The following is a 19,865-nucleotide window of genomic DNA, read 5'->3' as shown; positions in this document are numbered from 1 at the left end:
GGCCCCCAAACGACAAAACACTCACTTTCCTCCATGAAGCCTTAGCGTCAGGCCCCTGGGTCTCTGTCCACTTTCACCTGACAGGGCTGGTTCTATGGGGCAGGGGGTGGGGGGGTGGGCAGGTTCACTGCTGACCCCCCACCCAGCTCTGCACATCTGGCTGTGACAGGCTCAGGATCCTACACAGGTGGGGGGGTGGAGCCCAGGTCAGCTGCAGGCCAGGCGAGTGCCTCTCCTGCCCTCTGGCCTCGACCCACGGCAGGGCTGCCCATGGCCCAGGCCCTGTGCTAAGCAGCAGGAGGAGGCACAAACAGAAGCAAAACTAGCGTGATGGCCGGGCTCGGGGCTTTCCAACCCCCCGTTCGTGGGCATAAAAAGGCTGAAATATCGGCCTGACCCTGGCCCTCGTCGGTCTGTGGTGGGGCCCCACGCTTCAGTGCTCTTCAGAATGAACCGTGAGTGCCTGCAGGGCCCCGGGAATAGCTTGGGCTCGGATGGAACACCTCCCCAGGGGGAATCTGCACGGGGCGAGATTCTGCCTGCTCTGCCGTGACCCCACCGCCAGCACAGGGATCCGTAAGAGCCACAAAACTGGTGGGGAGGGCGCCCCCTGGTGGGAACTGTGAGAAAGCATAGCGCCAGTCTGGTGAGCACCGAGGAGAGCCCCAGTAACTCTGGGGATGCGCCATACATAACATAACAGAGTCCCGGGAAACGCGTGTGCAAGCTCCAAAGCAGCACCAGCCTCCGTGAGCACTGCGAAGCCTCTGAGGGCCTCCCGGCCTGCCAGGGGACCTCCAGCCATCGCCGTCGCGTCTGGGCACAGGAGAGAGGCAGGAGGGCCTGGCCGCACCCCTGCAATCCGCACAGAGCAGCTCCCACTCGGCTGTGAGTGCCTGGCACCCAGCATGCCCTCCCCATAGGCCCGGTTCCGCACCCACGCCCTCATGTCCAGGAGGGCACCAGCCTCGCTGATTTCACAGCGGGTCCTTCCCTCTGGCCTCCCAGCTGCTTCTGCCTTATTTTTTCCAAAGCATTTTTCCAAAGGCTTAGGAATGTCCAGAAAGCATGACCTTGCCCAGGGCAAGCGCAGTTCCGAGGTCCAGCTCTGGATATGCATTCCAGAGCCAAGGGATTGCTTTTCCGTTCCAATCTTTGGCAGACCAACCTCCCTCAGGGAACGGTGTGCTGCGGGACTGAGCCGCAGGCTTCCAGGCTCCTGGGGACCTGGCACGGCCCAGGAAGCAGGGGTGAGGGGGCAGGTGAGGTGGCAAGAGAGGAGGGGGGAGGAAGGAATGCGGCCCACTGGGACAGGGGTGAGATTAGGCTGGTGCACACGTGGGACCAGGGGCAGAGTTGAAAGGGCAGTCAGGGAGGAAGGTGGTAGTGACATGGGGGCCGAGGACGGCTACGGCTGGACTGGACAGGCAGGTCCTGCAGCAGGAGGAAGCACCGAAGCCGGATCCCGGGTTGCTGCCCCCCACCCCCACCCCACCCCACCAAGGCTGGTGGGAGAGCTCCAGATCCCACACTAGGGAAGGAAAATGAAAACTGCAGGGCCACAGCCAAAGAGAGATCTAGGGGGTAAGACACTTGCCCGGCCCACAGCCGACTCTATTCTGACTCCCAGCACCACACATGGTCCCCTGAGCCCTGCCAGGAGTGACCCCCGCGCACAGAGCCAGTCGGGTGTGGCCCCGAGACAAAAGTCCAGGGCTAGCCAGAGGGACAGCACAGGGGTTAAGGCGCTGGCCTGGGCCGACCACGCTTTGATCCCTGGAACTGTGCATGTCCTCTGGCTGCCGGGAGTGAGCCCAGCAAGCACAGAGCCAGGACTAGTCCCAGTGCACTGCTGGGCGCTGCTCAGCGCCCGCCCCCCCCACCCCAGCCTCCTATCCCCTGAAAAGTCCAGTGGAGTGCCAGGGCTTAGAGGCTCGTGCATTCTCTTCGCCATAGTAAAAGGCTCAGGAAGGGAGAGAAGGAAGGTCCAGGGGCCTGAGACAGGGCAAGTGTCCCGAGCAGCCCGGGGGACTTCCTGGGCAGCCTATGGCTTCATGTCCAGCTCCAGGGGCAACTGTGACCAGCATCCCTGCTCCGTGGAGGGGATGAGCGGGAGTGTTTGGGTCTCAGCTGCGCCCCCGCCCTCTGTCCAATCCAGAGGCCTCGGTTCCTGGGGAGCAGCCCCAAGCCGCCCTGCAGGGCTGTGCAGGGCTCAAATGCGTCGGATACGCAGGCCCCCACGTGCCACTCTAGTTCTTTTCCCTTCCACCGCTGGTGGGGGGGCGGGGGTCCTTACCTTCGGCTCCAGAAAGATTTTGAAGTCCAAGAAAAGGTCACCTGGGCAGACTGTAGCTCCAGGGGAGGCCAGGCCCATTCCCAGAAGGGCCACAGCAGAGGCAGCAAAGCCCCTTGCCCCCACAGTTGACACTCTTGCTGGTGCCATGACCAGGGTCTGCGCAATTGGCCGCGGTGCCCGCACATCTGGTCGTGTGCTCGCTGGGGCTCACCCAGGTCGCTCTCCTTTAGCTGGGGCCCATGCTCACGTGCTCAAGGGACAGGTTGCAGTGCTGGGCCCACGGCGCCTCCTGGCTGCAGTGTTCACACGTGTTTTCCTGTTGGGGTTTTTCTTCTTTGTGGCGGCAGTTTTGTTTGGGGGCCAAACCCAGCGATGCTCAGGGGTGACTCCTGGCTCTGCACTCAGGAATTGCTCCTGATGGGGCTTTTGGACCCTCTGGGGTGCCGGGGATTAAACCCGGGCTGGCCACGTGCAAGGCAAGCGCCCTCCCCGCTGTGCTGTTCCTCTGGCTCCTGCACACCTTTTACTGTGCACTCAGCACCCACCGCCCCAGGTTCTTCGAGACTAGCCTTCTACCTCCTAGACCTGTCTTCATGTCCTGCATCCCGGGAACTCCCAGGCTGCACTAAGACCCCAGACACCTCGGGGCCAGGAGGGACGGTGGGGGCTGGAGGCGGCTGGTTTAGTTCAGAACCCTCGGGCTCTGCAGCTGCCTGCCCCTCTCTAAGTCTCCCTCAGCCTTCATGCAGGAGGTCGAGCTCCAGCTCTCCTGAGGGGCCTACTCCATACCTAGAGTGAGGAAAAGAAAGCGGAAGGGGTGGGGGGTTGCTGGAGAGACAGGACAGCGGGGAGGGTACCCGCTTTATACACAGCTGACCCAGACTCCATCCCTGGCACCACACGGGTCCCCTGAGCCCTGGCAGGAGTGATCCCTGAGTACAGAGCCAGCAGTCAGCCCTGAGCATGGCTGGGCTTAAACCACCCACCAAAAAACAGAGAGCGGGAGAAAGGGGGAGGTCAGGGCCCCTCCTTAGCTACTTGTCCAGGGCCCCTGGGCTCACAGCCAGTAGGCGGCTGGTTGCAGCTGCCTGGACCTGTAAAGGCCGAAGCCCCTGCCAGGGGTCTGACCCCCGCTCCTCAGCTGAGCTGGATTAAGAGCTTGCTTCGTGCCTTCACAAATTCCATTGGGCGCCCCCCCAGAACCCCTAGACGCAGCAGCTGGTAGTGTGGGGCAGTTGTCCACGGCAGCCGTCACGCCTGCAGCCGGGCTGCCCCTTTGGGAAGCGGAGAGTTGAGGGGCACAGGGGCTGGGAGGCCGCCAGAGCCCTGAGCCATGAGGACCTACTCGGACATGGGCGTCTGCGTGGAGGCGGCAGAGCTGAGCAAGGTGAGGGCGCGGGACACCCTGCCAAGACCCCCGGGCTGCGACCACCGCCCTCAGCCCTCAAACCTCTTCCCTTCAGACCGAGTTCAGCAACCCGGCCTTTGAGCCCGAACCCGGGCTGCCCGGCGTCACACCAGCCCCTCGGGAGGACGCCAGCGGGATGCCCCGAGTTCCCTGGCCCGGTAACCATCTCAAGGGCCCCCACCGAGGGTCTAGCCCAGAGGCCCGGCGAGCTGAGGGTGGGATGTGGGGTCCGAGGGAAGGGGTGCTCAGGACCGCCTGTGCTTGCAGGTCGGCGTCCCCGGGAGCTGCGTGCCGACTGCCGCTTCTCGGGGCTGTGCACACTGCTGCTGGCCGGCCTGCTGGTACTGCTGGCCGGCCTGCTGGTGGCCGTCATCCTGGCCCGTGAGTGCCAGAGCCGCGGGGAGAAGGCCAGTGGGGTCTCTGGACCTGGGCCCCAGCCCCTCTGAAGCCCACCCCCTCCTTTCCCCACCTGCAGAGCTGCAGGCACCACCATCCTCGGGGGTCGCCCATCGTCCACTGCCTGCCCGGCGTCCCCCCAGCCCCAGCCCCAGCCCCACTTCTCAGGCTACCGTGCCCCCCAGAGGGCAGCAGGAAGCAAGCGGGAGCCCCACGCCCCAGCCCAGTGAGTCCGGGGGACGGACGTCGCGGGAGGAGGATGTTGGGGAGGCAGGACCTGGAGAGAACCTTTGGCGACCAAGGCCCTCCCCTCTCCCCTTCACCTGCAGCTTGTGGGGGGCTCCTTCCCGGCCCCCAGGGCTTCTTCAGCAGTCCCAACTACCCGGACCCCTACCCCCCCAATGCCCACTGCGTGTGGCACATCCGAGTGACCCCTGGCCAGGCCATCCAGCTCCGGATCGAGACGCTGAGCATGGAGAGTGTGGCTTCCTGTCTGTTTGATCGCCTGGAAATCGCCCCGGAGCCTGATGGGCCCCTCCTCAGGTGGGTCCCTCTGCCTGCAGGAGATTGGAGCTTTGTCCTGAGCCTGTCTGGACAGCAGACATGGGAAGCGGTGGGGAGAAAGGCTGGCCTGGGAGGAGACAAAGCTCTGGCCGCCAACCATGCTGTGTGACCTGGGAGAAGTCACGTGCCCTCTCTGATCCCAGTTTCCTCCAGCTCTCCATCTCCATGAGAGCCAGACCGGGACCAGGAAGAGCAGAGCCCCTGGGAAAGGGGAGGGGCCTCTCGGACCAACTGGCCACCCAGTTAGGGCTTGAGGAAAAGGGAGCCCAGTGCCCAGGTGGTCTCCCTTGGGGCTGGCCCTGATCTGCCCTCACCACCCCACCCCCACCCCGGCTGCCCGCAGGGTGTGCGGGAGGGTGCCGCCCCCCACCCTCAACACCAACACCAGCCGGCTGCGGGTGGCCTTTGTCTCAGACGGCAGCGTGGCCGGCTTTGGCTTCCACGCCTGGTTCCAGGCCGTGGCCCCAGGACACGGTGAGTGCTTCCCCCTCAGCGCTCCAGGGGCAGGGGGGCTGCAGGGAAAGGGGGTTCTCACGGCCCACGTCCCCCAGGGAGCTGTGCCCAGGGCGAGTTCCCCTGTGACCGGGGCGTCTGTCTGCTCCCCGACTCCGTGTGTGACGGCTTTGCCCAGTGCGCCGACGGCAGCGACGAGCTGGACTGTGGGGCCAGCATCTCAGGTACAGACACGGCTTCCGGGGGGGCGGATCCAGGACCCCACCCCGCCCAGGGGGGAGGGGAGGGACAGGCGCTGGCGGCCTCCTGAGCCCCCCCTCCCCCCGTCTCTCCCAGGGTGTGGGGGGAACCTGACGGGGCTCCAGGGCACCTTCTCTGCGCCCCGCGCCCCACAGCACCCTCACCAGCAGGTAAGCAGCGCCCGGCTCCTGCTGCCGAGAGCCTGGGGCGGGGTGGGGGCGTGGCCGGAGTCCGACTCCTTCCCATGCTGCGAGCACTTCTCCGGGGCCAGCAGCTGCGCAGCTGCTGGGGGTGGCCCGCCCGGGGTGCACAGCAGGAAAAGGCCAAGCATGGCCGTCTGCACTCTGCCCCCCAGTTTTGCACCTGGCACATCTGGGTGCCGGCAGGCCACAGCCTCCAGCTGCAGTTCCACAACTTCAGTGTGGCGGCCTCAGAGCAGTGCCGGCGGGACTACGTGGAGGTGTACGAGGGCAGCCGCCCCGAGGCCCTGGGCCTCCTGGGCAGGTAGGACTGGGGTGCGGAGAGGAAGCACCCTGAACTCCTATCAGCCCCCACAGGCTGCTGGCAATAGCCCAGATGATGGCCCCCCTTCACTGTCACCCAAAGAACAGGCTGGCCTTTCTCACCCCAAAGTTCTTATTCTCCTGGCTCCTCTCTGGGGAGCCCTTCTGGGACCCCAGTTCCTCCTGCCCTATGGGCCCCCAGTTCATTGCCCCTCCCAGCCCGGCTGGACTGCTCCATTCTGAAGGACTCATGTTTCAGCAGTTTAATGCTTTGCTGAATGTGTGTCTTCCTCACGGGACCCCTATGGCCTCAGAGTCAGGGACCAGGCCTCCTGTCCCCTGAGTTGTGGCCTGGCACCCAGGGTGGGAGGCCCAAGGCGTCGTGCTGCGCTCCGGCAGGTTCTGCGGAGGCTCCGAGCCGCCCAGCCCTCTGCGCTCCGTCCACCCGCGCCTGACGGTGATCTTTCGGACACAGCACGCCGGAAGCGGGGGCTTCTCCGCCGCCTTCAGGGCGCTGAACCACACGGAGAGTAGGTGCTCCCGGGCGGTGCTCCGGGGCGGGATGCCAGCAGGGTGGACCGCAAGCGCCTGTGCACTGCCGCGGCCCCTGTGCCCACAGACCCCTGCGGTCCCGGAGAGCTCTCCTGCCTGGACAAAAGGTGCCAGGGTCTGCGGTGGCCGTGCGAGTCGTGGGGAGACTGTAAGAACTGCAGCGGCGCCCTGCCCCCGCCCCCAGGTGGGACGCCCCATCCGTGTCCCCATTTCCTAGAGCAGGGGTGGGGCCCATGAGGTTCAGGGAGCGCAGAGTTGGGAGACTTCAAGAACAGGTCGTGTCTGGTCACAAAAACAATCCCCAAGATGCACGGGAGAGCCCCTCGCAGAGACCCCCCCAGCCCTGGCGCCCCCGAGTTCAGCGGGGTGCCCTAGTGCGCGGAGCCGTGCGGGTGGGCTCGCCCTGGGGTCCCCAGCGTGCCGCGCCCCCGCAGGGCTGACGTGCGAGCCGGTGCGCGTGGAGATGTGCGCGGGGCTCAGCTACAACAGCACCGCCTTCCCCAACATCTGGGGGGGCGTGGCCACGCAGGCCGAAGTGGCCGAGGTCCTGCGCGGGTACCAGGTGCGCTGGGCTGGGCGGGGCGGGGCGGGGCTGGCGGGGGACTCCGGGGGGCCGGGGGTGCCTGAGCCCTGCTCTCCTCCCCCCCAGAGCCTGACCAGTCTGCCCTGCTACCCGCACTTCCGGAGGCTGCTCTGCGGGCTGCTGGTGCCCCACTGCACCCCTCAGGGCAGCGTGTTGCCCCCCTGCCGCTCTGTGTGCCAGGAGGCCGAGCACCAGTGCCAGTCTGGCCTGGCACACCTGGGCACCCCCTGGCCCTTCAACTGCGACAGGCTACCTGAGGCAGCGGGTGTGGACACCTGTGCCAGGCCCTGAGCCTGGGCAGCCCCGCCCCCACCTGCCCATCCTCTTCCGACCAAGGGGAGGGCGGTGGGCAGGGGCTCCAAACGGGGGTTCTAGCACCCTCCCCCACGCCCCTACCTCCTTCCCTTCCTCTCCCTCCCCCAGCCACAGCACCAGCGGCTGACCTGCCCTCGGATCCCGCTTTCCCTCTGATTGTCCAGCCTCTCTGGCCCTAGACTTTGTCAGTGTCCAAACGAGCACCGGGCACCCGCAGGCCTGTCCAGCGCAGGGCCCCCGCTGTTCAGAGCCCCGCACCCTGCCCAGTCCTGCCCCTCACCGCCCCTCCCTGCACTGCGCTCCGAGGAGCCGCGTTCTCTGCCCCTCCTTCCTTGCCCCAAACTTTGGCGGGCGGCCTGGCGACACCACGAGTTATTTCCCTGCTATTTCCCCGGCCCGGAGCTCTTGGCCCCGGCTCCTCTGGTTTCCTTTCCGAGCTAGTCTGGGAGGAGCCCAGCAGCGGCGCGTGAGCGGGACGCGGGGACCCCGGGGCAGGGGTCGCCTGGCTGGGGAGAAGCGCGGGGCGGAAACGGGGCGACCCGAGGGTCCCCCCGGCGCCCCCAGAAGCGGAGAGGGCGGCCGCGCCGGAGCCGGAGCCGCAAGCGGGGTAAGTGTCGGAGAGAAAGGGGGTGAAGGAGGGGCGTGTGGGGAAGCCTGGGCGCGGGCGGGGGGGTGGGGACACGGAGGGGAGACCCGCCGCTGAGCTCCCTCTGCAGCGGGCTCTGGATGTCCTCACTGACCCCAGTCTCGGGGGCATGGGAGTGGGCTGGGGGTCGAGTGGGCCGCGCGGGGGAGGACCCCGGACTCTGGGGCCCGACTCCTATCCTGCCCAGACGACAGGAGGACCCCAACGCCATGCGGCCACTCCTCGCCCTGCTGCTCCTGGGCCTGGCGGCCGGCTCGCCCCCGCTGGACGACAACAAGATCCCCAGCCTGTGCCCGGGGCACCCCGGCCTTCCAGGCACGCCGGGCCACCACGGCGGCCAGGGCCTGCCGGGCCGAGATGGCCGCGACGGCCGCGACGGCGCGCCCGGGGCTCCGGGAGAGAAAGGCGAGGACGGGAGACCCGGTAAGGGCGCACGGTCGGGCGTGGCGCGGCCCTGGCCCCGGCCCGGCTCCCACGCCCCGGGCTCGCGCGGGTCGGGGCTCCCGCCAGGGGCCCCGCCCGAGCGGGGGATGACTCAGCCCCAGAGCCGCTACTCCCCCACCGCGACCCTCTGGGGCCCCGCCTGGGGCCTGTCCTCCCTGCGCCCCAGGAAGTGGCAACAACGGGCGTCCAGAGGGTCTGGGGAAATACGGCCGCTTCTCTTGCCCTGACACTCCTTTTCCCCCACCCCGCAGGGCTCCCGGGGCCCCGCGGTGACCCTGGGCCTCGGGGCGAGGCGGGACCAGTGGGGATCCCCGGGCCGGCGGGCGAGTGCGCCGTACCCCCGCGCTCCGCCTTCAGCGCCAAGCGCTCCGAGAGCCGCGAGCCCCCGCAGTCCGATGCGCCGCTCCCGTTCGACCGCGTGCTGGTCAACGAGCAGGGCCACTACGACGCGGCCACTGGCAAGTTCACATGCAGGGTGCCCGGCGTCTACTACTTCGCCGTCCACGCCACCGTCTACCGGGCCAGCCTGCAGTTCGACCTGGTCAAGAACGGCCAGTCCATCGCCTCATTCTTCCAGTTTTTCGGGGGGTGGCCCAAGCCTGCCTCGCTCTCTGGGGGTACCATGGTGCGGCTGGAGCCGGAGGACCAGGTGTGGGTACAGGTGGGTGTGGGGGATTACGTGGGCATCTATGCGAGCATCAAGACTGACAGCACCTTTTCCGGGTTCCTGGTGTATTCCGATTGGCACAACTCCCCCGTGTTTGCCTGATGGTCCCGAGGAACCTGGCTCTGAGGGGAGAAGCAGCAACATCCTCAGGAGGGCTGGTCCCCCCACCCCCACCCCCAAGTTGTGATGACCTCAGGGGGTGCTGAGGGGCCAGGAACAAGGCTAGTGGTCCCGGGCGGCAGGGGCTGAATTTCTTCTCCCTCTGGGGTGCTGCAGTTGTTCCCCAAACCGCGCTGCTGAGGTGGGGTGCCCGCCAAGGTGGGGTGCACTCTTCCTGCTTCCCTCCCCCCCTCTGACTGTCCCCCCTGTTCTTGGGCCCTTTTCTCAGAGATCATTCAATAAATCTAAGCCGCTCCCACGGGCCTGAGCTGTTTCTTTAAGGGAGGAGATGCAGGGTCCAGGGCGGGGGGCAGGGGCGAGCTGGATGGAGGGAAGGGGCAGGAAACACAGGGAGTCCCAGGGGGCCCTGCTGACCTGGGGCTCCAGCAAACTCAGACCCTTCAAAGAAATGGGCTGGGGACCCTCTCCTCACACCCCAATTCCCTGACCAACACAAAGGGCAGCAAGAGGCTAACGGTGCCTGCTTTGGCCAGGGCAAAGGCTCAAAGGGCTGGAGGGCGCGCTCTGCACCCAGGACGCCTGCCTGGGTTTGACCCTCGGCGCCACACAGGCCCTCGATCGGCAGTAGCCAGGACCCTTAGTACAGTCACCAGGAGCCCTTGAGCTCAGCCAGATGTGGCCCCCAAAACAAAGCTGTCTTTGCAGGCACGAGTTCAACCCCCTGTAATCCTGGTGGAGTCACGGAATGTGCCAAAGCTAGGAGCACCCTGGAGAGAGCCCCAATCATTGCAACAACAGTAGCGGGCGGGGCACGGGGGGTGGGGGAAGGGAGTCTGGGATTTTCATTCATGACCGCCCTGGCCCTGGCCGCCTGCCTGGTCCCCAGATGACTAGAAAGCTATTTCTCTGTTGCCAGTGCCAGAGGCGCCGGCGGCCGGCGGCCGGCAGGGGCCTCGGAGACTCCGCCGCGAGGCGGCCGGCAGGGGGCGCCCCGGCCCCGGGATGCAGGCGGCTCGGGCCCAGTGCACCGGGGCGGGCGCCCGCCCAGGGGGACTGCAGCCGCGGTGCGGGACACGGGCGCGAGCCCTCCGGGCTGGGGCAGTTTATCTTCTCTCGAACGTGTTTATCCTCACACTAAACAGAGACGGGAAGGAGCCGGCCTGCCGGGGGCCCGGCGCCCTCTCCGGCACTGCCCCGCCGCGGCGCGGGGCGCGCGCCCACTGCGCCGGACACCGCCTGGGTGGGCCGCGCCACCAAGTCTGACTCTAGCCACAAAGCGCCCGGCGCCGTCTCTGATCAGCCCCAGCCCCGGCCCCCCGGCCCAGCCCCCAGCCAACCTACGCCGGCCTCTCCTAGCCCGGAGCAGAGGGGGTCCCTCCTCCGTTTCTTCCCCACCCAGCGGACCCCCCCCCATCCATTCCCCTCCCCCCCATAGGCTGCGCCGGCATTAAAGGCCCAGCGGGGACAGGGGGCGTGGTGCACTGCTGGCCACGTGAGGGCATATCTGGCCAATGGGGGCTGGCCAAGGAAGTGCACAACGGGCCGACTCAGGGGTCCTCGGCTTGACGCCTGTCATCCACGGGGGTGGGAGGTGGGTTCCTGCAGCCCCCTCACGGTGCCGCCTGTGCCCAGGCGGACAAGTCCCAGTCTGCGGGACTGGCCTCGGGGTCGCAGGCGCCCCAGCGTCCTCCTGGGCGGCTTGGGGGGAGGGGAGCATCCCACCCGCAGCGCCTAGGGGGCCTGGGCTCCCCGACTTGCTTTCCTGACTTCCGCAGGCTGCAGCGGTGACCCTGCAGAGCCCGTTCTGCGACTGTTCTCACAGACAAGGAGGCACCCGAGATCATCAGAGCTGTCAACAGAACTTTAATCACAGCAAAGGGGCGACAGACCCCTGGGGAGCCGCGCACCCCAGACCTGGTCCCGGCCGTGTCTGCACCCTAGTGAAATGGACCGTCTGCGCCCCAGAGTTGAGGCGAGAGGGAGGAATGCGGCGGTTCTCTGAGGTGGGGAGTGAAAGGGGGGTGAGAAATCTGGGTGTCCCTCCAGAAGCGCACAGTGGAACTGGGGTGCTGGAGGGCCCTTGGTCCCAAAGCCAAGTGCCTACGCCCCTCCTCCAGGATGAACCCATTGGTGGAGTCAGGCTGGAAGGACACCTCCTAGGGAGGTGTGGCTTGGGTCGCCTGAGAGGGGAGCCCCAAAACCTAGGCTCAGAGGTTCTGGCTGAAAACAAAGTCTCAGGATGCTGCCCAGGCCCGGGAGTTGTCCAGACACCCAGATAACACTGATGTGCTGCGGCTGCAGAAGCTGGGATGGAAGTGGGGAGCGGGCAGGAGACGCCCTACCAATCCCCCCACTCCCATGGAAGCAAAACCCGATGCCCTGAGAGGGAACCCCGACACTGGCATCTGGGTGGGCTGGAGAGTCCGTGGCCAGGTCTCAGGCTCTGGTCCCACACTCACCGCCCGCAGCTGCACGGGGTCCCTCTGGGCAGGACAGCAGATCCCAGCCCCCCCCCCCAGCTTTGGGAGAACCCCATCTCCTGGGGGCGATCCGGGAGGCGGGGTCGGAGGCCGAGGGGCGTGGCCCGCATGGCCACAACCTAATCCTGGGCGGCTGCTGGGCGCGGTGGGCAGGGTGGCAGCGAGTGCTTCAGAGGTAGACGTTGAGGGTCTGAAGGATGCCCCGGCGGCAGAGCGGGCAGTTACGGTGGTAGACTGGGTGCTGCATGAGGATCTCGGTGCAGTCCTGGCACAGACACAGGTGCCGGCAAGGCAGCAGCAGCACCGTCTTGCTCTGGTCCTGGCAGATGACGCACTTCTTCCGCTCCTCCTGCTCCTTCAGCAACTTCCACGGGTCCTGCCCGGCGGCTGGCTCCTCCTCATTGAGTCTCTCCCGGCCATGGGATGCTGTAGCCCGGGGTTGCCTCCTTTCCGCCTCTGCTGCCTCCACGCTGGAGCCTGCTTCTGGAAGCGGGTCCTGTCGCCAGGTCCTGGCCACTGGCATCCTCCTCGGGCCACCCTGAGGGGCCCCCGGGGCTCCTCCCCGGTTCTGCCAGCTAGCCAGCTGCAGGCTGCGGCTCCAGACGCGGTGCCAGGCCTCCACGCCCAGGGCCAAACGAGACAGCCGCACCACATCCTCTCTGAGCCGGTGGTAGGAAGGCCGGGCCTGGAGCTGCTCGAGGGCCCGGGTGGCGAGCCTCAGGGCGAAGTTGGGGTGCAATGCTGTCATGGTCACTGCCAGCATGCAGGCCAGCAAGATCAGGCCGGTGAGATTGACAAGCACGAAGCTGGCCAGGAGGCGTGCGGCAGAGGCCAGCAGCTCCAGGGTCAGCTGGCAGGGGGTCCAGAGGAGGATGGCCATGGCAACGGCATTGCTGGACATGTGGGCTAGGAAGGTGGCCACCACGTCCGTCATCCTCAACACCGGCCCCATCACTGCATCCCACAGGGCCAGCACCAGGGCAAAGAGGTTCTGGGTGCCAATGAGACAGATGTTGACCAGGCTGTTGATGACATAGGCCACCAGGCTCATGGCAATGGTACAGACGTCACAGAACTGGCGCAGCAAGGCATGGCCACTGGAGACCACATTGAAGACCCCTCGGTGCAGCAGCTCCCGGCTCCGGAGCGCCCCGTGAGAGGCCAAGTGGCCCAGGAGCTTGAGGCTCTCCAGGCCGGAGTAGCAGCTGTACAGCAGGGTACACAGGGCCTGCACGCCCCCGAAGGTGAAACGCACTAAGGCCTCGATCAAGGCCAGCAGCGAAAGCAGGACTCCGCGGCCCAAGTGCAGAAGGCTGGTCAGGACCGTGTGCGGCAGGTTGTAGATGAACGTCAGCAGCCAGGCCAGGGAAGTCAGGAGGGAGGACACCAGCAGGAAGTTGAGGTCCAATACCAAGGTCAGCACGTCCAGCACCAGGCCGACCCCATTCACCACCAGGTACACGGCCTCCATGGTAGAGCTCTGGGCGTTGGAGCAGAGGGAGGTCTGGCTCCAAGTCGAGGCGGGGGTCGGGGTGGTCGCGCGGAGGAAGGCGGGGGGGGGGGGCGGCGTCGGGCTAATTTGGAAGGGAAACGAGCAGCCTCTGAGCCAGGGAGAATCAAGAGGCGGAGGAAGAAGCAGGTCCCCGAGTCCCGGGTTTGCAGGCGGGCTGTTCCGGAGGGAAAAGGCCAAACATGTCCGAAGTCGAGGTGAGCCGCGGCCGGAGGAGAGCCCCGGCTCTCAGGGCCAGGCGCTGGGCACCCCGGGCACAGGGTCCGGCCGAGGGGAGACCGGGAGCTGGCGGGGCCGGGCCGGGCCGGGCCGGGGTGGGGGCGGCGCAGGCTGGGCGCGGGCTCGCGGTCCAGCTACGCAGGTGCCCCTATCCCCGCCCGGCCCCCGTCCTCTCGGCTCGCGGGGCTTCGCGCCTGACGGGGGAGTGCGGGGGGACTGAGCCTCAGCGAAGCCCAGGCGCAGCCTCCAGTCCGCTGGGCGCCGCCATCTTGAGTGCGGAGAGGTGGGACAAGAGGCGGGGCGAGGAGGGAGGGCTAAGAACGCATTCCAGCCAATCGGGAGGGGGCAACCGCCGGAAACGGCGAGCACTCATTGGCCCGTTTGAAGGGCGCCCAAACGTATTTACTTCCCAAAGCCAGGGGCGGAAACAGACGAAAATCCCTGCCCCGTGCTGGCACTGATTGGTCTTACCGGGCCTCGTAGCCCCGCCCCTTAAAGGAGCAGGATTTTGGAATGCGCTATCAATCTAGTCATTAAGCTTCAGTGTGAGGGGTTTTTTTTATTAGTAAATTAAGTTAGTAATTTATATTTGTTTTGTTTTGGGCCACACCCGGAAGTGATGATGCTCACTACTGGTTATGCGTTCAAGGATCATCCTTGGCGGTGCTGGGGGTATCCTCTGGGGTGCGGTGGATTGAACCTGGGTGGGCTGCGTGCAAGGCAAACACCATACCCACTGTACTATCTCTCCATATTCATGTTTTGTTTTGTTTTGTTTTTTAAAAAACATTTAGGATTTTCTTGGGGGGGTGGTGCAGTGAAGCACACCCAGGTCCTTGGGGATCGTTCCTGGAGATAGAACCAGGGCATTGCTCCAGCACGTAGTGAGCCCAGCCCTTTAAGTTTTCTTCCTGGTTCCTGTTTTCTCCCAGTTCCATCAGCGACTTCTTTCCTCTCCTCCGTTATTTCGGTATCAGTCCCTTCCGCAGAACCACTTCCTAATCTTGGACAGCTCCTGGGTACCCCACTGCTACTTCAAACTCAAGGTGACCAAAATCAAACTCAGCCTGCTGCAAATGCAGTTAACCAGCCTGCCTACCACCACAAGAAAAGCCTCGGAGCACCCTGGATCCTTGAAGACAATATTTCCGTTAGTTCAGGGACCAAGACCTCCAGAGATCTGAGACCTCCTCACTGTCATCCCATTGTTCGTCGATTTACTTGAGCGGGCACCAGTAAGTCTCCATTATCAGTCCTGAGATTTTAGCAGCCTCTCCTTGTCTTTCACAATGATTGGAGGCTCTTTCAGGTCAGGGGAATGAGACCTATCGTTACTGTCTTTGGCATACCCAGGGCTGAGATCTCTAAACCTGCTCGGATTGGGACTGGGCCTTTACCCAGACCTCCCATTTTCCAGTAGCTTGGCAGCCACACCCACAAACTTCCCCCAGCAGCCTGTAATCCCACCAAAGGCCAAACATCCAGAGACTATAAGACCAAGCTCCCAGTAGAGAGCGAAGCAGAGTCTCTTGCCCCCCCGTGCTTGGCTATCTTCACCGGGGCCCTTTGGAGGGGACAGGCTTATACCAAGACTATAAAGCCACAAAAAGCGGCCACGCGACATCTTATAGCCTTGTTCTCCCTCTTGGAGTACCTGACAAGCTACCAAGAGTCTATTGCCCGCACAGGAGAGCCTTGCAAGCTCCCCATGGCGTATTCATATCCCAAATACAGTAAAAAATATATACATACCTCTCGGAGAGCCTGGCAAGCTACCTAGAGTATCCTGCCCTCACGGCAGAGCCTGGCAAGCTACCCATGGTGTATTCAATATGCCAAAACACCTTTAAATAAAGACCAAAAAAAGAAAACTCTTCCTTCTTAAACTGGAAACATAATGGCTAATGACTGACTGCACTGTGTGACATATGTCTGAGAAGCATCCCCACACCCCATTCCATCTCTGGCACCATATATGGTCCCCCAAAGGGTCCCCCAAAGGATCACTGTTAGGAGTGATTTTTTTTTTCTTTTTGGGTCACACCCAGCAATGCACAGGGGTCATTCCTGGCTCGTGCACTCAGGAATTACCCCTGGCGGTGCTCAGGGGACCGTATGGGATGCTGGGATTTGAACCCGGGTCTGCCGCGTGCAAGGCAAACGCCCTACCCGCTGTGCTATCACTCCAGCCCCAGGAGTGATCCTTAAGCACAGAGCCAGGAGTAAGCCCTGAGCCCCACAGGGTGTGACCCAGCCACCCTCTCCCCAAAGTTGGTAGTAATCCTAATTCTAGGGGCTGGAGCAATAGCACAGCGGGTAGGGTGTTTGCCTTGCATGCGGCCGACCCAGGTTCAATTCCAAGCATCCCATATGGTCCCCTGAGCACCGTCAGGAGTAATTCCTGAGTGCAGAGCCAGGAGTAACCCCCGTGCATCGCCAGGTGTGATCCAAAAAGAAAAAAAAATCCTAATTCTCAGACCCCAATTCAAAGACCAAGAATCAAACTCAAGGCAAAACACTCAGTTGCATTGATGTAGGCAGGTAGATAGGGAAAGGCCCTCGGCAATGAAAATTTAGATTTAACAGAGTCTCTGGGAAGGAGACTTGCTGATTCAAGAAAACAAAAGACCCAGAGGAAACCATCAGCAGACCCTGAAAATAATGGACCCCTCCCCAGGAAGTTCCCCAAAGAAGGCCATCACCACTCCCAACCTCCCTGGTAACTTTAGCAATGAACTTTTACCTGGAAAGAAACCCCACGTGGGGGCAGGTTGAAGAAACCCTATAAGAGACACCTTGAACAAAGGAAGCACGGGCATATGCTGCCTGAGCCCATGTGCTGCTTGTGCCCATGTGGCCGAGCACATGTGTCGCCCGCATTTCCCCTCTTGAGATGTGTACTTCCATGCTTTCGTGTCTAAAGCTCCTCCACCCTTGGAGAAGCCCGCGTTCTCTCTTGAACGTGTTATTCTTACCTCTCTCTCCCTTTCTTATCCCTTCCTCCTATCCTCAAAAGCCTCTAAATAAAATCTGTTTACTTCACTGCTTGTCTACTCCTGAAATTCTTTTCCGTGAGCGAGACAAGAACCCAGTAACCCTGGGTCCCGGGTGGTAGAGGCGGTTGGGGAGAAAGTGACCGTCTTTCTCCTCCCCACTTCACATAAGTCACCTGTGGGGCCCACTAACATCAGCATCTCTAGTCCTGTCAATTTGAGGGCAAGGCACACCCAAATGTGTTCGATGCTCAGACTTCCTCCTGGCTCTGTGCTCAGGGATCCTTCTTGGTGGGGCTTAGGGAACCCTGTGTGGTGTCAGGGATTGAACTCAGGTTGACTGTGTAAAAGGCAAGAGCCTTCCCAGCTGTGCTCTCTCCAGCCTATGGCCTGTTAGACTTAGCATAGTCATAGCATTGGAATCAGACCTCACGGACGTTTCAAAATGAATTGCTTTGGGGTTGGAGCCATAGCCCAGTGGGTAGGGAGTTTGCCTTGCACGCAGCCAACCTGGGTTCAATTTCCCAGCACTCCATATGATCCCTTGAGCCTGCCAGGAGTGATTCCTGAGTAGAGAGCCTGGAGCAAGCCCTGAGCACCACCAGGTGTGATCCCACCCCCAACAAAACAAAACAAACAAAAAAACCTGAACTCTTTGTAGCCCCGACATGTAACTCTGTGATAGAGTATGTGCTTTGAATGCACGAAAACCGTAAGAAACCAATAAATGAAAGAGTTTCTTTAATTAGAATGTGGGGCTCCTCCGTACATGTTCCTGATTTGCGGGCTTGCTTTGTCTTCTCCTGAATGCAGTGTCACTGAATGGATGTCCCTCCTAGTTTGTTCATCTATTCATTGATTGAACAACATGTTTGGGGCTTATAAGTTTGGGACTAATGACTAAAGGTACTAAAGCAGCTTGAGCTGGAGTCATAGTACAGTAGGGAGGGCGCTTGCCTTAAATGCAGCTGACCCAGGTTCAATCCCCAGCATCCGATATGGTCCCCTGAGCACTGTCAGGAGTAATTCCTGAACTCACAGCCGCCAGAAATAATCCCTAAACATCATCGGTGAGCATCGCCAGGTGTAGCCCCCAAACCAAAATAAGTAAAGATACTAAAGCTGCTATAAACATGCATATGAACCCATCACATGAGGGAGAGGAGGAAAAAGGAGCCCCAGAAAATGGGACCTTTGCAATCAAGTCTCTGGGTCTTCTGCTCTGGTCACCCCATCTGTGTTCCACACCCATAACCATGGTAACCCTACTTTCCTGCTGCCTGGCTGGCCTCAGGCAGGGCACAAATGGGGGTTCTGATACCTTCAACGGCATATGCTGCCTCCATGTTTGAGATGCTAGATGCCCACTCTTCCAGGAAGCCTTCTGTGACTATTCCTGGTGCAGTGAAATAAGTGCTCATGTGCACATATGCACCCCAGGACTTGGCTAATGCTTTTAGAATCCTTCACCTATCTGGCACCTTGTCCTTATGACCATCCTGTTTCCGGTCCCTGGCTCAGACCACACAGCAGGGTGCTATGCAGTTAGGGGTCAGAGACGGGAAGTACTGCAGTGTCCTCTCCTTTGCCCGGAATCTTCACGTTCACACGTCACCTCTGCTTCCCCGCAGTACGGTCAGCACTCAGGATGAATCAAGAAGTCCGGTCAGAGAGGACCACAGAGGAGGAAGGGAGGAAGTTAATGCAGGCCACTAGGGGGTGCTCTTGAGCAGAGACGACCTGGAGGAATCCCCAGCGGGAGACAGAACAGGGCTAAGACCCGGATTCCAACTCAGGTACCTCTTTATTTGGCAGACACCCCCGCCCCCCCCCCCCCGCCCAGGCACTACCAACCCCCTCCCCAAAAGAACTCTCCAGGCCTAAATTCTCCAAGCCCACCATATCGTCAGATCCAGGGGCCTCTCCCAAGGCCTGGCCCTCCCACTCTGCAGAGTCCTGGACTCTGCAGGCATGTGACACTACTGAGTACCGACTGTTTACTTTGTGTAAGCCTGGCCTGGGCGTCTGTGCACGGCCCTCCTTGAGGATGGAAACGAAAGTGGTGGGATCCCTGTGCAAATACAGAGACTGGCCAGGAGTGACAAAGAAGAAATTGCAAATAAGTAACTGCGTGTAATGAAAATTATGAAACTGTAATAGAACTAAGAAGATGTAGTGGGGACCGGGAACCTGAAACTGACCGCAAGGTTAACCAGAGAAAAGAAGAAGAGTTTTTCCTTTGTAGGACCCTGATCGGCTGGGATAAGGGCCCACCAGACTTATGGGCCAGCACGAAAGGCGGCACATAAAGGCCACAGCAAATGGGCAGGAGATACTGACACAGACTTTTTGGGGAACCTACAGGCTGGGAAAGATGCTTTCTATTTTTTTCCTTTTGTAGATTATAGCTCATCCTTAGAGAATAAAAGACTCTCTCAGCAATCGTGACTCCAAGTGACTTTTTCAACTTGGGATCCTCAGGGCTGAGCCTCTAATAAACTCGCTATCTTCTCTTATCATGAGCTGTCTGTCTGTCTGTCTCTCTGTTCATTTGCGGCTCACACCTCATGCCACCTTCGGACCGGAGCGTCTCACTTCTCAAAACTCAGCAGTGTCCCTGGACAGGGCACCTCTGTGTGCTGGTCTCTGTGCCCATGCTCTGCCAGCCTGGAATCCCCACCCCTCCACCCCTGGTCCCCTGGTGGACCTTTCTCTGTACTTCCAGAAAGACTGGGCTGGCCGGGAGCCGCAGCCTGTCTCCATCATGGGACTCAGCCAGCCTCTCCCTCACCTGTGCAGGTTGACTAATTCTGAACTCAACAGGACAGGTGCTGGGTTTGGGAAAAGTCGCAAGTGACTTCCTGGGGTGGGGTGGGGGTGCCAAAGAGAGAGTGGCAGAACACCAGGGCTGCTCACAGCCCTCGGGGGGCTGTCACCTAGGTGGGTCACAGGCCAGCAGCTGTGCGTGGACCCAGAGTGCAGCCCATGGAGTGGGGGGCAGTTTGCTGTGCCGCTCAGCTCTGAGACTTCGCTCTAGCTTTCCCCCTTGCTGGGGTTTTGCTGTAAGGAGCAGCAGAGAAGCTGGGGAAGCAAATGATCTCTGAGGGCGAGTTCAGTGCCCAGAAAAGGTGCACAGAAGCAGCTTCAGAAGCTTCTGCACCATTCTGAGTGTGGCCCCGTCTGCTCCGGACAGCTCTCCCTAGACTCCCGCCTGAGACCCAGGCAGGAAGTGGCTCCAGCAGGAGCTGAGCGCCCTGCAGCAGGGAGCACGGGACAGGGGTGAGGTGGAAGGGGCCAGGAGTGGGCGGCCCAGCCTCACCTGGTCCCACCTGGTCTGGGGCTTTTCTCTCCCGCAAGGGTAGGGCCAGAGTCCTATCAGGGGCACCCACTGATAGGGCTCCTTCAGATCAGCTGTCGGGTGCTCGCAGCTCTGGGGTGAGAAAACCAAACTGGCAGGTGGGCTTCAGGAGGAAAGG

The 19,865-nt window shown here is 62.4% G+C and overlaps 3 protein-coding genes across 5 annotated transcripts; 2 read left to right on the top strand and 1 right to left on the bottom strand.

Annotated features, from left to right (window-relative positions):
* Nucleotides 1-3,545: 3,545 nt before the first annotated feature.
* Nucleotides 3,546-7,286, top strand: MFRP (membrane frizzled-related protein). 2 transcript variants are annotated; one of them, XM_055131762.1, is made up of 13 exons: nucleotides 3,546-3,683; nucleotides 3,760-3,862; nucleotides 3,972-4,085; nucleotides 4,180-4,326; nucleotides 4,430-4,643; nucleotides 5,008-5,138; nucleotides 5,216-5,341; nucleotides 5,454-5,527; nucleotides 5,713-5,861; nucleotides 6,260-6,390; nucleotides 6,480-6,560; nucleotides 6,847-6,974; nucleotides 7,062-7,286. In XM_055131762.1, exons 1-13 carry the CDS (start codon nucleotides 3,630-3,632, stop codon nucleotides 7,284-7,286), a joined length of 1,677 nt encoding a protein of 558 aa, XP_054987737.1. In that variant the 5' UTR covers nucleotides 3,546-3,629. The 2 variants fall into 2 exon arrangements, with proteins under 2 accessions (XP_054987737.1, XP_004604810.1); XM_004604753.2 differs by having other exon boundaries at nucleotides 6,480-6,596.
* Nucleotides 7,287-7,361: 75 nt separating this feature from the next.
* C1QTNF5 (C1q and TNF related 5) lies at nucleotides 7,362-9,479 on the top strand. Of its 2 annotated transcripts, none has more exons than XM_004604752.2 (3): nucleotides 7,362-7,917; nucleotides 8,151-8,379; nucleotides 8,652-9,479. In XM_004604752.2, the coding sequence occupies exons 2-3, from the start codon at nucleotides 8,166-8,168 to the stop codon at nucleotides 9,167-9,169; spliced, it is 732 nt and encodes a 243-aa protein (XP_004604809.1). In that variant the 5' UTR covers nucleotides 7,362-7,917; nucleotides 8,151-8,165; the 3' UTR covers nucleotides 9,170-9,479. The 2 variants fall into 2 exon arrangements, with proteins under 2 accessions (XP_004604809.1, XP_054987738.1); XM_055131763.1 differs by having other exon boundaries at nucleotides 7,376-7,917; nucleotides 8,144-8,379.
* Nucleotides 9,480-11,030: 1,551 nt separating this feature from the next.
* RNF26 (ring finger protein 26) lies at nucleotides 11,031-13,684 on the bottom strand. Its single transcript, XM_004604751.2, has one exon. The coding sequence runs from the start codon at nucleotides 13,136-13,138 to the stop codon at nucleotides 11,837-11,839; it is 1,302 nt and encodes a 433-aa protein (XP_004604808.1). The 5' UTR covers nucleotides 13,139-13,684; the 3' UTR covers nucleotides 11,031-11,836.
* Between the last annotated feature and the right edge of the window lie 6,181 nt (nucleotides 13,685-19,865).

The sequence above is a fragment of the Sorex araneus genome, chromosome 3 (genome assembly GCF_027595985.1).
Source record: "Sorex araneus isolate mSorAra2 chromosome 3, mSorAra2.pri, whole genome shotgun sequence".
Classification (NCBI taxonomy): domain Eukaryota; kingdom Metazoa; phylum Chordata; class Mammalia; order Eulipotyphla; family Soricidae; genus Sorex; species Sorex araneus.
The sequence above is the reverse complement of the archived record's forward strand: the minus strand, read 5'-3'. Positions and strand labels throughout refer to the sequence as shown.

Coding starts and splice junctions, on each gene's coding strand:
- MFRP (XM_004604753.2), top strand. CDS start 3,630: ATGAGGACCTACTCGGACATGGGCGTCTGCGTGGAGGCGGCAGAGCTG. Junction 4,327..4,429: donor GAGCCCCACGCCCCAGCCCA/GTGAGTCCGGGG, acceptor CTTCACCTGCAG/CTTGTGGGGGGCTCCTTCCC. Junction 4,644..5,007: donor CCTGATGGGCCCCTCCTCAG/GTGGGTCCCTCT, acceptor GGCTGCCCGCAG/GGTGTGCGGGAGGGTGCCGC.
- C1QTNF5 (XM_004604752.2), top strand. CDS start 8,166: ATGCGGCCACTCCTCGCCCTGCTGCTCCTGGGCCTGGCGGCCGGCTCG. Junction 8,380..8,651: donor AGGCGAGGACGGGAGACCCG/GTAAGGGCGCAC, acceptor CCCACCCCGCAG/GGCTCCCGGGGCCCCGCGGT.
- RNF26 (XM_004604751.2), bottom strand. CDS start 13,138: ATGGAGGCCGTGTACCTGGTGGTGAATGGGGTCGGCCTGGTGCTGGAC.